Consider the following 16,997-nt stretch of genomic DNA (forward strand, 5'->3'; position numbering starts at 1 on the left):
TCCTGCATTTTGACAGAAACGCACAACATTAAACATGTTGACGATCACATATATCTATCTCTCAATCTAGTAAACAAAATACGAACACGACCCTGAACACGATAGAACAAAATTAGACATCCTAGCTTCCAGAATGAAAGAACAAATTTCGAGTGGGACAACATAGGAATACATACCATCTGCCAATATACCACACAATTTATCCACTGAAGATGAACTTGAGGCAATTGATGAAGAAAGTTTGGCAAACTTCCGAAATATAGCGTCAAAGAATCGTAGTGTCTTACGCAGTCTCTCCACTCTGGAGCACAGGCTGCACTGACACGCAGATTACAGCCTCTGTGTCTCTGCGTGCCTAATCAGCTCTATACACCAGACAGTGTAACAAAAAATACAGACTACCCCGGTACTCTACATTTAACGCAAAACCACCAATATATGAACGATGTGTGGAGTTGCTTTCCCTTCACTAACTATGACTCTTACTTATTCCTGCTCTGCAAGTTTAAGTCGAAAGCTTACATACACGAAAATACTTTTTAGGTATCCATCGTCATATACATACAAGCGTAACACTAGCTGTCCCAACAATCATATACGGATTAGGATTAGAAAATACAAACATCAATGTCTGCAGATCAAAACCCAGTAACGCTAATCGAAAACACAAGATTCTGAAATCACAAAAAATACACAGATCAGAATTCACAAATAACAGCCAATTACAGTGCCTCAGTTAACAGCCAATAAAATGCGACTAGAAAGAAAACTAACCAATCAACATGAAAGCGGAAACAAGAGCAAACAACACCCTCAATACAAACTTGATAACAAAAACGTAACGGTTAGTATTGGGGCGCATAGACGCGGAGCGGAGTAGACCTCATGTGACTGTGACGAGTGAAAATCAGCAAGACAAGATCCTAGGCCGTACAATGAATCGACAAGAAACCACACTGCAGCAACAGTAAACGTTGTGAATAACGTACATAACTGGATACAGCATGAGCCAAACAGGGAACATAATATACCAAACGGCCCTTTTAAAGGCCAAGACAAACTCAAAAGGGAGAGTTACCGTATCAACACTCTGCCATGCCTCAACCCCAAAAATGTACACTAAAATTACACATAAAATTACAAAATAAATACGGGGCGGTAACAGCCTAAGCCGGCACAGAAAGAGAGAAGAAGTCAAACACAATCGACTCAACACAAGATAAATAGTCTTCAAACACAAGCAATTTCAATATCTCACCACGAGCGACACAAAAGCTATGTCCTAGGCCTTCTTGATCGACATTGGCATTCAGCCGGGATAACCAGACGAGACTGACATCGATATGACGCTCCAGTCAAGTGCTGTCAGTCCGACACCAGTATAGAGCAACCCGTCATAGTAGATCAGGAAGTCTTGCAATACGGCTCGATTCACTCTACTCGTTACAGGAGGCGACAACTAAACAAAGCGGAGCATTAAAACGCTTCTGCGACACACAAACTACACCAAGGAGCCTTCAAGTACGCCTTAAAGCATACTTACCAGGCCACTACCTAGTGCTGTTCTCATCAATAAGTGACAACATCGGAGCACCATTGTGACAAATTATTTGTCACCTCGTGCTTTGACTACATTCCGCTGCATCAAGCACAGCACAGCCAAACAAGAAAGATATTTATAGCCAAACAATAAACAGAGATTGACAGTTGTCAAGATCCCACAACACGAAAGACAGCCAAATGCCTCCAGAGCCGATATAATTTATTGGCCAAACGAAAGGCTATACACAACCCAAAACACAAACGTCCAAAGGGACGAACAGAATCGGGTCTGTCTTTGAAACCCATAGCAGACGGCCTTTTTCAAGGCCAGCAAATTCTCCAAACAAGAACTACCGTAACACAAATGCAAAATACAAATTTTCACAATACTGTGTCACCAAACACAGAAACAGGAAAAACAACAAAATTGCCAGAAAAAGACGGTACAAGAGGGGACACCATATTATCTCAAACACAATGAAACTCCGTACAAATGCCGACCATAGCATAAACATAACAATACGAATCTTAGATTCATCAAAGTCTATAATTACAAAAGTTAACAACAGCAAAAATCAATACACTGGGTAAGGGTTGAAATTCATCCCAACACCAAATCGTCCTCACAGAGTTCATCTCATACAAGACGCAAACATTAGGAGAAGGAAAATCCGATACATTATGCGATACAAATCGACCAAAGACAAATTCAAACACAAGTCTCGATGGACTCCACATACAACTAAGAACACAAATCGACAGATTTGAATTCTTACATAAAACACCAGGCCACCTGAAATCTACGCTTTAAAAGCCAGGCAAAACACTAAGATACATTAGAACTTGCAACGCAAAAATGACTTTGTTTCAAAGGTCAATACACTTTATGCAAGATTAATCGAACGTGGCTAAAACAACAGGAAATCTCCAGTCAAATCGCAAGCACAGTTCGCCGCACGAATTACGCAACTAGAACACAAGCGAACAAACGAAGAAACAAAGAAAACACTAGTCTTCACAACGAAAATTATAGCAACAATATATATATAAGAACACAAGCTATAAAAAGCAGCAATGTGCGAAAACTGGGAACACATAGACAAGGACGAAACACTAAGCCTGAATGAAATATTTCCACAACAACCGATCATCGCATACAAAAGAAATCCAAACATTAGCGATATACTGATACAGGCCAAAGTCCACGGCATTTTTGTATTAGGAACAAGTCAAGGAACAAGAAAAACACATGACGATCCAAACATAAATATTCCGGCTTCATTGCTAGAAGAACAGGAGATCAACAATATCGACGTGACATAAAACAAAAAAGATAATACATATATCTTAGGCCACTGAGGAAGAGACCGCTCTGGTTTCGAAACGTGGGGATAAAAAAAGAGTCAAGGTTGTCAAAAGACACATCTGACTACGCCCACGTCTCGCCATGGCTTATTTTAAAATTAACGATTCGTTTGTTAATTTTCACACAAGCTTGTTTGTTAATTTTCACAGCCAAAACATTTCAGACACTAAACACACCAAAGCACATACAAGACGAGATGAGTGATGTGTGAAGCCACTTTCCCTTTATTACACAGAGATTATCAAGATTTTTAAAGTAATCCTTTGATGAACTGGCAACCAGTGCAATTCCTGTAAAAGTGGAGTAGTGTGAGCATGACGATTTGAAAGGGTAACAATCCTGGCAGCAATGTTTTGTATGTGTTGGATACGACTAATTGAATATTGAGGTATACCGTACAGTAGCCTAGAATCCTTTTCCGTCCGCTTGCCTCCGTACCTCCGAGTGGAGTGGAGTGGGTCGGAGGTACGGAGGCAAGCGGACGGAAAAGGATTCTGGGCTAACCGTACAGCAAAGAATTACACATGTCGATACGGGAGGTTATTAGAGGATAAGCTATTGAGTCTCACTGCAAACAACTCATTCGTAGAAATTATTGCAAGAAAATAACGTGAACACCACGCTATTTCTTATTATAGATTTATCCTAGGAGTCTCTAAATATGCACCGTCTGATGGTGTTGTTGGAGAGCTGGGTAGATATCCAATACACTTTATGGTGATAAAAACACATGCTCAAATACTGGCATCGATTGGTTTTATCAGATGACATCTTATTGAGATCTGCTTATACATCCAGGTTGAATTCAGATTGGTATAATTATATACAAAGAATATTGAACTCTCACAGTGGGAGCGATATATGGTCTTGTGTTTGCAATATTAATTCCACAGTTAATAATGTATATGATAGTTTATGTGAAACTTATGAACAAACATGGCTGAAAAACATTCATAATGATAAAAGGATGTGTGGAATGCAGAGGAATAAGCTCCGAACTTACAGACTCTTTAAGACAAAATTTGAATTTGAAAGTTACTTGCTAGATATAAGATCTTTTACCTATAGGAGGTGGCTGACAAAACTAAGAATTTCGGATCACAACCTACAAATAGAACTGGGTAGAAGGTCAACTCCTAAAGTTCCTGCAAATGAAAGATTCTGCAAGTTTTGTAAGTCTTTAGTTGAGGATGAATTTCACTTTGTTATAGAATGTCCAAAATACAGAACGTATCGAGATGGTCTATTTTCATCCACAAGTTTGTATAATCCAGGCTTTCTTGATTTGAATGACAGAGAAAAGTTCATATATATCTTTACTCACAAAGATAAACTACCTCTTGCCAAATTTATTTCTTGTACTTTAGTTCCTCCCCCAGCAGCGGCTTCATCCAGTGTTTGCTGAGTTTTGTAATTTTTGCCTTACCGCACTCCTTGAGTGTGTTGTCGAGCAATAAAGTATTGTATTATTGTATTGTATTATTGTAAAACAACTTAAACAATATAGAGGCAAAGAAATCCGAATACTCGTACCACACTTTGTAGAATTTCCGATCGTATAGTGTCACTCCCGGACGCGTGATGCACGAACAAAACTTTTTCGTACAGTCCTGCCGACACAATAAGATGACAACTCTTTTGAATTTTTTTCACAGGTCACCAAACAAGTTCCCTCTCTTGGTAACTAAAATTGTACTGCCAGTGCAGAATAAGACAAAAAACAAACACTTGCGACAGACAGAAACCAGTCAGATTGAATATGTCATTACTAATATAAGCAGAGAGAAACAATTTGAAGGCTCTTAAAGTGTGAACACCATAAGAAAAGAATCGATCTTAGATGAACTGTGACAATGAAAGACAAACAAATACCGTCAAATACCGTACATGTGTGATGGTACAGTACTCCACGATAGATATTTATTCTCTTAATCAACGGCAATCATGACTTTCTTCATTTGGAAACTTTACAAAATTGTGCCTTCGAGTATTGCAATGTTTATTTCTCATAAGTGAACATATAACATGCTGACACTGACAGACATTGTTAAATATTCAGTTGCTGTGATATTGCTCTGTATCCATGTGTGTCAAGACTTGCGACAGTCGATTTCAAAATTTGAGTATGAAAAGTTTACAAGCTGTCCACATGAAATTCAGAACAAGGGGAGTGGAGAGAGATCGGAAGAAGATTGTAAACCTGCTTTTTATACTTACTATAGTGAGATAGGAACATCACTAAGGACTGATAGAGACATTACGCTGCGTTCACAAATAACGGTGGGGGGAGGGGGGCTGGAGGCATCGGGATGGAAAATCTAATTTTTTCCCATATTCCTCAGTGCCCTCAAAAGTCCCCCGTCTACATAGTCAAAAAAATCCAAGTCTACCGCAATTATCACATAACTGCATAATTAGTAGGGATTCACGGAAAATAAAAATAAACATGCAGTTCTGCTCGCAGATGTTGAATTTATCAGTCTGAGTCAATTTGAGTTAATCCAACTCTGGCCAGGTCAATGGCACCTGTGGAAGCGCGCACATAATGACGATCATGAGAGAGTATGCTGATTGTGAATTTCTGGCAACATTTTGCCAAATTGTGAAAACCTATCATAGTTAACCATCTTAAAAATGTTTTTTTTTTTCAAAAGTGCAAGACATATATGGCATAGATGTTGCTCAAAATTGACAAATTACTGCATACAATAAACGTTTAATCTCTGAAAGTTTGGGTGAAATAAGCAAATTTGGTCCAAAAAAATTCCTGTAAGTCGCATATTTTTTCATTTAAATAGAGTCTTAAATGTTCTCAGTTTTACCTCTGTGGTATTTTACTACGAGAATGTTAAAATTTAGAAAATCAAGCATGGTAACCCCCATCTTTTCTTAATAGTATTTGATTATTCTTATATGCCAGAATCCTGATATTTTCAAAGGAAGTCTCCCGGTCTTCCATATAATGTGTTGCTCTCTGGTCAATCTGATTACAATCAGATGTAGAGTACGGCGACGTCTTCTTATGCTTACGCGGTATTCTCTTGCTGTCGCCTCTCACTACTACTAGTGAGAGGCGACAGCAAGAGAATACCGCGTACGCATAAGAAGACGTCGCCGTACTCTACATCTGATTTTAATCAGATTGCTCTCTGGTATGATGTTATGTACAAGTATATTTCATTCTCATGAGCGTCATTTAAACCCAAACTCTTCTCAACTACATCAGAGTCAGAGCTATCTCTGTCACTGCCAGTATGCAGTGACAGTGACACGTAGTAGAAGGGCAGCTGTATTAACCTTGAAAATTTTGTCAATGTTTTTTTTTCAGTTTATACAACGGTGTTCTTGTTCTACTCCCCACAGCATGTTTAACTGTCAAGCATTCAGCTTACCAACACAGCCTGTGTAAGCCTACTTTTCATTTATAGTATCAATTACAATTAAATAACTTTCAGTCTGGACTTCCATTGCATTGCATTAAAGGCTTTGTCGACAAACTAAATTATAGCATGTTCTAGGGAGCAACAGAAATATTGAAAAAAATTACATGTATCAACAGTTTCAGCTTCTGTCCCGTAATGTTTTTTACGAAAAATCTTACAGTCATGTTTAGATTTTTCCGAGATGATGAAACTCAAGAAATGTGACAAAATTAATCTTGATTTCGGTAATTATTACTAACATTACAACAATTTGATGACATTAAGATATTATGCAGTTTTGATTGCATTTTACCTCGGAATTGTAAAATGTAAAAAGTAAGACGAAATCCAAATCTTTTCGGGTCCACCTACAGGTAGATCAAAACTTTCGAGTCTCCCCCTTTCACTATCACCAAAATTTTCGAATACCTCCCCCCGAATTCCTTCAGCCACCACTCACACCTTTTGCCCCAATCACCTTTAGCTATCTAAACATGTTGTTGTTGGCTGTGAACAAAAATTGAATGAGATCGGAATATCTAATCGGAAGCGTGACCTTTATGTACTGCTGACATATACTGATTGCGGAGTTTAATCACACTGCATTTTTACTGCCATAAGTGTTCCCTTATCTTGAAGAAATGTTCACCATTGCTTGTGTGATAGAAGGTATAAAGTAGTTGCAGCTATGATTTCTTTCATGAGTAGAACGTAAACATTCAAGCACACTTTCTTCAAAAAGATACATAGACATGTTTTCTTACACTTATCGACTGAGTAATCGCAAGTGAAAATTTCTTATCAACACATTATGAACTTGCAAAGGAAACACACTGATCAATTTATTGGATATAAGACGACGGTAGACATAATTCGATTTAATACTGTTCAAAACTTTTAGAATTAGCTAAAATTTTGAACAATCCTAGTCGACAGAAATATAGTTCGCAACAATATATTCAGATATAAATAGCTCGATCAACAATCGATCCCACCTTTAATCATTAGCTCGTAGAACGTTGATAATTGCATTGTTATTGTTACCGATAGGCCTACAGGTGGTAATTTTCTGTCATACGACCTATGGTGATTTCTGTCACGGTTTATCCTTCATTCAGCTAAGACAAATTACAATCGCACTGTTATGCAATCAGAAAATCAGCTTGTATAAAGACAAAACCGATCCTACCAATTAAGTGTTTTAAATGAGACCCCATCACGATTGGCATCCTGTGTCCAAGATTGAGACACAAGATACTACTTCCATTCATTTAAAAACTCTACTCGACTTTGTTTATTGAAGCGATAACATTTGTAATGGTATCCGACTACATCACACAGACGTATGTATGCAATACACACAGTTAGTCTGGGCGAATCAAAATCAGCTGCACTGGTTTTCATAAACCGAAAGAGACATTGTTATGGGAAGAAAATACAAATTTTTAAATAAATGTTGGGTCTACGCACATTTTTTCCCGGTGGGTAATATGTAGATACAATGACAGATTGTCTGAACAAGATAGCTGAAAATGGACCAGTGTTATGCAACGTAATGTTATGTCAATCTTGAACACAGAGTGCCGAGCGTAAACTCTCGTCAGCCCTCGGTTGAGCTGATTTTGCCTTGGTACAAACAAAATTCCTGAGTCAACGAGTGGGCTTAAATCAACAGTTGAGGGCTGGGACCACACCTTAGAATAGGCTGACTGGCCTTACTGAAAATTACTGTTACATAACGCTTTCCGCCATCTGGTAAGATTGTATCTCATCCGGTCGGCATGATGCCACAGGTCAGAGAACTTTGCGTTTGATTAACGTAGGTCAAGCCCTTGTACGTCTTTGCAACTTGAAGTTGATCCAAGCGACAGAGGCGACATCGAGGATCGAAAGGCGTCCTCGGCCAATTCGCAAATCAAAATTGACGAAGACGATCAAACGAACATTTAAAAAACAACGTAACAAAACCCAAAAAGCATCACCATTCTATCAAAATGCTGATAAACACTAGGTACTAATACACTGTAAATCGTTCCGTTGCAAGAGCTCGAAATCAATTCCTCTACATATCAGTGAAATTTGTTAATTCGTCATTACTCACCGTCATAACTGATAATTTTTGCGCCATTTTCTCTCATACCGTGGGTTTGTATTCTCTCCCATCACGTTATAAAAGAGCATGAATTATCTAGATGTGTTATCAAATCGGCAAGCTTCCTTGAGTGTCCACACGATAATTCACATTTAATGTTTATCATCCCAGTGTCCCTGTCCGTAAATAGGGTGACGTATACCGTGAAATTTGCTAGTAATTGACCTCTGCGGAGAATTATTGGCTGATGATTGTCTCGGTGATCTAGAATCATCCTCCGGTTAAGAATAATCCTATTACTGCTGACGTGTACTACTACAAGTACCCATGGAGGTATAAAATACCATATGCGTCGTCGTCAGCGAGAATGTGAATCAATCAAAGTATCGTACATCTGGATAGTTCGGTTTTTAGAGCCACATGCCACTTTGCAAGAAGCCCAAACTCTCGGGTCGTTTTAAAGTCCGTCTCTTTGCTGCAGAGAAATCGTTTCCAGTAGATTCGATCTCATCAATGTTATCTGGCTCAAGTGAAACTTCCATTCATTGTTCAAGTTCAATCTGATCTCTGTCTCGGTAGAGCACGGCAAGAAAACCGTTGAACGGCGAACGAAATACATACCGATGAAAATAACAATGGTATTTTACAGCGAAGGTTTCTGTCTTGAGGGGATCCCATTTTTGTTCCAGTTGTTGGCAGTGGAGACTAATTTTGTTTGGCAATTCAAGACTGTAAACCGGCTGCACCTCCCTCCAAAGCCTTGTCACTCACCAATGTAATTGCAGATAGTACCGGTTCTCGCACCGTTGCCTGGATACCAATTCGAAGGCCGATGCTTTATCTGCTACAAAGGTTTGACCTTTGATCGACTTGGACTACCAAGAAACTGATTGGAACTAATTTGGGATAATTGGATGTTGAAGTAATGCCGATTTAACCTACAAATATAATCTAATCTGCTTTTCTTTTAGATTACACACTTGTTTTTATGAGTAATTTGCAATACTGTAACGTTCAGCTATACGGCACCTAACACTTTTGAGAAATTTGAAAAATATGAAATTCCAATTATCCCAAATTAGTTCCAATCGTGTTGAAGGCAACAATTTACGCTGCGAGGACCATCAGCACATAGAATAAAAGAAATTTTATCAATAGAAGGGTTCAGTCTGACTCAATAAAATTTTGCCGTTGTTGATCGGCAGGCGATCGGCAAGCTACGAATACGCTCACTATGAAAATGTTTAGGTTGACAAAATCTCTCTAGTTCGCCAACTTCCGCAAAGCACCTTCCCTATTTTAAAATGTGTAAAATCGTGCTTGGATTGAAATTTCTCCGTAGATCGTATATTCAAAGTTCCTCTGGTGGGATTGTATTTTGTTTTCTGAGCGAAAAGATTGAGGTTGAGATAAACACAACAGTAGCATACAACCTCAATTATCATATCTTGTGGGTTGCATAACTCTGGGCCATATATGGTGTTCCTATTCAAATCAACGTTATGAGCGCCAAAATCCGTTGGTGATGCAGCGAACGACCCATAGTAAGACATTTGACCCTTGACTACATTTCGTCAACATCGTAACAGAATCTGCCAGTTTTTCGCCCAGGAAAAAGAAATATATGGGCTGCAATGAAACTCCGAACTTGAATATAGAAAACATATTTGGACAATGTGCTGTCATGCAAACGGATCATTGGAATCGCGTATTATTTCCGGTGAAAATTATCAGTCCACGTAATCAGAACGAAGTATTTCGTCAGTACAGCAGTAATGTGCCCAAAAATATCTCAAGCAGCAGAATGTGACTCGGACCCTGCTAAAAGAGAAACAGGTAAGTTAATTTCCTTAGACATTCGTAGTTTGAAATGTACATTGACTAGAAAGAAATTTTCAGTCTTCCGTATTTATCCTATTTGAAATCTGGCCTCTTTGGAAATAATTCCTTCTATTGCACTTGTTGTTATCCAAAGTGAGGTCTTCGATATCCATAGGAAAAATTCAGATTCCAAGTACTCTAGACGAGGTGTTTTTCAATCGTATAAACCCGACAAAATGCTTGTCTCAGCCTTTTCACTGTCAAATGAGATTGCCAACTGTTATACTGCTCTAACGAAAATCGTCAAGACGTCAATAAACGTGGAGTAGACGACCTTCTACATCACATTGCATAGCAATATGTTAGCCGTGAAAGAGTTGTTTTTACAAAACACTGGACTTGTATATATTTTACGGTAGATGGCTATCGTTTGTAACATAAGTAATCACAGCATTACAAATCGTTTTCTGTCATAATCTCAAACAGCTAATGTAATCGCACAGGCCTAATCATGGACATATCGCCTACCACTTCAGACTGCCACGGACAACGTGAGCCCCACATATCACACTTATTTCAAGACATTAGAAATCTAATTTGTTTCGGTAAATGCAAGTCAACAAAAATCAACACCAGTGTGATATGAAGGAAATCAATTAAGGGACAGTCGAAATGAACCTTACCTCGGTTCTAGCTCAGCTCTGCGTGGCAGGGCTGTGTGTTACAGGCGTTAGGCTTATCATGCTTATACGCTTCCCACCGCAATGGTGGGAGGCCAAAGCTAGTTTCTAGCTTTGCTTGATACCCTTATTTTCGAGATATTTCTTGAGAATCTAGAAGCATGTTCAACTTCCCCGTTAAAAATCACGACATTAACGAAGCATGCATGATCCCCAAAAATAGCAGAGTCATTCAAACACTGCTGGTGAGTGCAGTGACTGCAATGCTATCAGTATCAGTGACATGACGTTCTCCGGGACGTAATCCGATGAGTGATTGCCTAATCATGGAATTTAACATGATGGTAAAATGTAGCCGCTTTTCGAAATGACTTTGTGACTGTGAGCGTTGATAAGCTCACATGCCAGCTAAAGTGCACTTTTCCATGGAAATAAAATTTATGCGGGACCTTGGCCTAAAATACTGTAAAATTGGTCTTCCCCTTTCTCGTAAAAGAGATGAGGTCGATAATCTATCCTCGATTCATCAAATTTTATGGTGTCTCGCGGACAGCCGATAGATATTTCATAACTTGCTAAGGAGTCTTATTTTGTGGAGGGACCGTGGTCTTATTCATAGGCGTACGATCACGGTTACGTGTGGTTCGATACACAGCGGCCGCCGTGGCATGCATAGAAAATGCATGCCACGGCAGCCGCTGTGTATCGACCCAACGTGTAACCGTGCATACGATGCATGTGTACAACGATAGCTTCGACAGATGGCTGGCCTTGACTCGTAATACTAGTGTCAAGTACAACGATAGCTTCGACAGATGGCTGGCCTTGACTCGTAATACTAGTGTCAGACAAAGTCACTGGAACTGACATCGACAAACATTAAAACCATCGAAATGTAACAAAAATAACCGTATGTATCCTCTGCCCAATCTCATTAAATGCAGTGTATTTGTCAAGTATTTTCTTTGATTCAACGTCTGAGACTTCACCAATAGTTAGGGATGGACCATTAGACCTTGGGAGGGGGGTGGTCACAATGAAATTGTGAAAAATTTTTTTTTACTATTGTAAATTTCTGAAATTTTTTTTTTCCAATTGAGATTAGCTGTGCAAATTTTTTTTTTCAGAGTAAATTTTCAGATTTATAATTTTTTTTTTAGTTCGTCGCTGTCTGAAGATAAAGAGGGCAAAGATGTGGTGCCAAGCACCACAAGCGGCCACGCAAGCGGTCACGGGGGGGGGGGGGGAGGTCAGGAGAGGGGTGTCCCCCTGCTGCTGTTGGAGCTTTTGAAAAATAGAGATTTAAATGGTGTTATTTGATGGCACTTGGGGAGTATTTTTGCGGGGGGTGGTCAGGAGGGGGTGTCTCCCTCCTGCCGTTGGAGCTTTTGAAAAATAGAAATTAAAATGGTGTTATTTGGTGGCACTTGGGGAGTATTTTTGCGGGGGAGGTCAGGAGGGGGGTGTCCCCCCTCCTGCTGTTGAAGCTTTTGAAAAATAGAGATAAAAATGGTGTTATTTGGTGGCACTTTGGGAGCATTTTTTTTCGGATTACACATCTTCCTCTGAAACATGGTCTTCTTGCTCCTCAGTAGCTTCCTATAGTTTTGAAAATTGACTATTTTGGTTTCCTGGCTTCCCTTTCTACTGCATGGTGAAATGGCTACATGCACCCCACCAAACATCATGCATATCTCATGATTCACATTTGATTTTGACAAGCTGAGAAGCTAAAATAAGCTAAATAATATAGTTAAATTTGCATATTTGTGTTTTTAGAGTGTTTTAGAGCAATTGTTGCCCTTTTTGATCAAAACATCTATTTCTCTGTAGCAGCATGTCCAAATTGATTGGATGTGTATAGATGTGTTGAAATTTCAATATTTGTCTTTTTAGGGCAATTTATGCCATTCATGGTCAAAAAATCTGTATTCTCTGAAAGGGCTTGTCCAATTCTTTGAATTTGCTACACAAAAACGATTATTCATTCAGATTTATTCAGTATTTGCTATCGAGAAACTTTCAAAGTTCAACCCCCTTTGTGTGTTTTTGTGTTGGGATTTGTTTGATAGATGGCATTCTACGTAGTGTATTGTTGAATGTTAAAACATGTGTTGCTGTTGTTTTTTGAGGCTGTTTTTTGAGAAAAAAGAATTGAAAATACCTTTTTAAAAGCAAAATAAGACATAATGACTTGATATGTTGTTTTATCATTATTGACGTGTTTCTACTTGTTCACCCATTCTTGCATTCATCATTGTAATAAAATACTGTGAAAAAAATGAAGCTGATGTGGCCTGCATCTGTTTACCTTGATCTTAAAAGGCAAATACAACTTTCTGTCTTGACAACCATACCATAGTTTCAATGTTTTACCAAGTGTACCTGCTTGGTTTGTACGCAGGAAACAAGTAGAAACAGGTTCTATAATTTCATAATTTTCAAGTGATCAGAATACAAAAGTCCTGAAAAGATAAGATAATCACAACTTCCAGTATAAGTGATACAGTCACTCTAAATGTATAAATTAAAATTAAAAATGTGCCGGGAGGATGTACTAAAAAATACAGAAAGTTGCTTTCTGTCGGTAAAATCTAAAAAAAATTCAAAATTTTAAAGACTTTTGCAGATTTTTTTTACGCCTTTGTCTTCTTATTTATTTATTTTTTATTTTGCAAACTAGTTTGAAGATTTTTTTTTTCCTAACTTTCTGCTCTGAAATTTTTTTTTTTCTGTTTTTGACCACCCCCCTCCCAAGATCTAATGGTCCGTCCCTTCATCACTGTCCTTTCTCCGGATTTTCTGAGACGTGTTTATGAGAAGTTTGTCAAAATTGGCCAATCTGTGATCTGATTTTAGTATTAATTAATATATTTCGCATGAAAATGCAAGTTTTATTTGATCCCTGAGAGGGTTTGCTCGGCGTTGATTCCATCGTTCAAAGTTCTCTCCATATCAATCATTTATGATGGCCAAGAACAATAACAACGTGAACAATAGCCACTTGCCATTCCTCACACCCGTTCACGCATTTACATAAAGAGATGGTACTTCCTTTGAGTATGCATGGCAAACAATTTTTCGTGAGTATAAGTGATGTAAGACAATGGCAGTGATTTGTTCAAATTCATTGCATGTATAGGACCGTAGTAGTAACTGCATGTGATTTTGTTTGCATGATTTCATTCAAAATGAATGACTGACGGTAAAAATCAGATCCATTGGACACCCCTGTTGATTCTACAATCTCAATTTCTTCGAAAAATAATTGAAAATAGTTCTATTATAGCTCTAACTTCCGACTGATATTGCATCGAAAATTCTCAGATTTCAATCAACTCGACCGGATAAAGAGACAATCATAAATATGTATACTTTACGTTCGTAAACATATTTCGATGTATCGGAAAGTGTATGCGGTCGAAAAACCAACCATACGCTTACAAAGAACCACGGTCAATCTTAGACAAAAGGCAGGTGTAGGCTTTAAAGAATGTAAATAAGAAGGTAAACTTTCTGATTGTATAAACTAACCTACCTTATTATGTTATTGTATGTTCATACCTTGTCGATTGAAATGGTCTGACTCAGCCTCCGTCTTTGTCGATCGATCTACCAAACACATTTAGGACAATCAACCATAGAATTTCCATGTGATTTTCTAGTATCATACACATTGTATTATACTGTCTTTCATAGGTTTACTAAGGAAAATGCAGTGTCCTGATGAAGTACAGATTATGGTCAGACGGGAATATTTGCTCTTGGAACCCAGAGGGTGGTTTTGAGTTATTCAAGGGACCAGCTGGGGAAATCATGGTGCCATCCGGCAGTCCAGGATTTGTGAAGCCAGTATTTGACTGGAAGAAATGGAATTATTACAAAAGAGCATTGAGGAATCAAGCCAATATTTGACAACTACTCAACAATTGTCCTGGGAACAGCTTCTGATGAAATTGAAAGATCCACATGCGTACAACCAGGTGATATGCATAGCGATTTGCAGTACTTCAGAAATATCAGCAAGTGGAACAAGAATCACCTGCAACAACAGATGAAGAAATGGCTGCTATGGCAGACCTGCTACAGAAAGAGAGAGTGTGTTCTGAGGTAATTTGGTTTACTGTTTATCTTAAATTAATTTTAACAAGTCATAATGTGACAGAGTACATTCAGATACTACTAATTCACCAACTTTTGAACCGTGTTTGTCAATAAAGTAATCATTACAAATCAGCCAGTTTGAATTAAACCTATCAAGTTAAATGATAATTGTAACTTAGGTGACCCATGTTTTATGAATGTACAAATTTAATATAAATCGTCAGTGATTTTGTTTCCACTTTGTCTCATACAATTACGTGTGGTATATACACAATAAATTTTCGTCAGCAATTTTTTCAACAGAAAAGATTGAGCACCAAATTTATCAAACACACACACAGGCCTGGAACAAAATCCATCATAGCTGCTGTGCCTGTGAAAACAGTAAATGCACTAGGCCGCTTTATTTCATTTTTATACTTGCCCAGAGGAATAACGTGGTCGTGCCTCTTGTCAGTTTGACTTCCCATAGTGACTCAAATATACTTAACAGAGTTCTCCAAAAGTGATAAGGGCAAAGTGCCATGATGTCAGTTTTTGTAGACTTTTGATCGGATTCAAGCTCAAAGTAAAGCAGCCGGTAACCTAGCGAAGACATCACAGTCACAACCCCTCCCCCTTATTAACATTAATGATAATTGCTAATATTCAGATATATTTATTATTATTCTGCCTTAATTGGCACTCATTAAACGGCAAGCATTTGGTAAGCTATCTAAGCAAGGAAATTTTTTTATTCACAGGGAAATACACAAGGAAATAAAAAAAATAAACACAAAAGACAACAGACAAGGGTTTCCAACTGAACATCGATGTCATGGTTGCAGCATTTGTCAAAAGGAAGCTAGTTGTTGGGAAGGTTCAGGTTCTTCAAGGAGCAGATATCACATATACGTCATGTATTGATCAACTGCATGGAATATGGAAACAACATGGAGATGTGTGTACTTTGCCTATTGTACATGTCATTTCTACATTTAACTTTACAAAATGTGGCAGAATACCATCGTACGCTTAAGAAGAAATAAAACGAACAATATCTCACTGACATGTCAACGCTGATTAACCTTAGGAGATCATTATCGGATGTGTCTATTATATTATTATGTAATATGCTGTTCAAAACTGCTAATATCGTAACAAATTTGAAATGTTCTGGTGGCGTTCAGAATGAATTGTTTAAGTACTTCAAAACATGTCGCCAAATATTTCTGATATAATACACATACCAAAGTTCCTTTCAAGTGCCTTGACAAGTAAGAAGGGAATTACTCAACCAATATCATGACCTCACGTAATGAATAAGGGTGACCTCTTCCTTCCGATCGCATCATTTTTGGACGTACCAGCGTATGATATCGCGAACGAGACAATACGGTACGTCTACTACAAACACTGGAAAACGGATATGCATGTCTTCTTATAGCATTTGCTGGGAAGATGCACCTCGGGTAAGAGGCTGAGTTGTGATGAAATTAAATAGATGTTCAAAGATGCAAACAATCGATTTTGTGTTCTCCATATTATATGACTTGTTTCGTCAAATAATCTCTTTTCAAAAGCCTTTCATTTGCTGTTGTTAAATTCAGCCAGACCCTATTCCAGTATTTTAGGCAACAACGATTGTTAATATTTAATAAATTTCATTTGACAGATTATTTCAAATGAAATAAGTTAATTACATTGGTTACATCAGTTGTACGTAGTTTTTTAAGATTTTAATGTTATTGAATATATTAGTTTCTACTAAAGATGTGTAATTGTACTTAGAACGTGAACATTTGTTTTATTGATAAAAAAGAGGAGTGTCCCTTCATTTCATATAGATGGCGATACAAATCTCGGTAGTTGTGTTTTTACAGGCAAAGATCATCTTTTTGTAGACTTATTTTATAGTCTCTAATCAAAATTAATTCTGATCACCAGAATGTTGAAGACTCAGATCTCTATGAGTATTGCCATGAAGATAA

General features: G+C 38.0%; 1 protein-coding gene and 1 long non-coding RNA gene across 2 annotated transcripts in view; one reads left to right on the plus strand and one right to left on the minus strand.

Moving 5' to 3' along the window:
- The window catches only part of LOC139132153 (uncharacterized), a 46,494-nt gene extending 37,354 nt beyond the window's left edge, over positions 1-9,140 (minus strand). Inside the window, exon 1 of the mRNA XM_070698543.1 lies at positions 8,432-9,140. Coding sequence (XP_070554644.1) covers positions 8,432-8,458 — 27 coding nt within the window. The 5' untranslated portion in view covers positions 8,459-9,140. The remainder of the gene's footprint in view (positions 1-8,431) is intronic.
- A 5,596-nt stretch (positions 9,141-14,736) lies between these two features.
- LOC139131135 (uncharacterized) lies at positions 14,737-16,710 on the plus strand. Its single transcript, XR_011552055.1, has 2 exons — positions 14,737-15,033; positions 15,771-16,710. It is a non-coding gene; the product is annotated as an uncharacterized lncRNA (long non-coding RNA).
- The last annotated feature ends 287 nt before the right edge of the window (positions 16,711-16,997 follow it).

The sequence above is a fragment of the Ptychodera flava genome, chromosome 4 (genome assembly GCF_041260155.1).
Source record: "Ptychodera flava strain L36383 chromosome 4, AS_Pfla_20210202, whole genome shotgun sequence".
NCBI lineage: Eukaryota > Metazoa > Hemichordata > Enteropneusta > Ptychoderidae > Ptychodera > Ptychodera flava.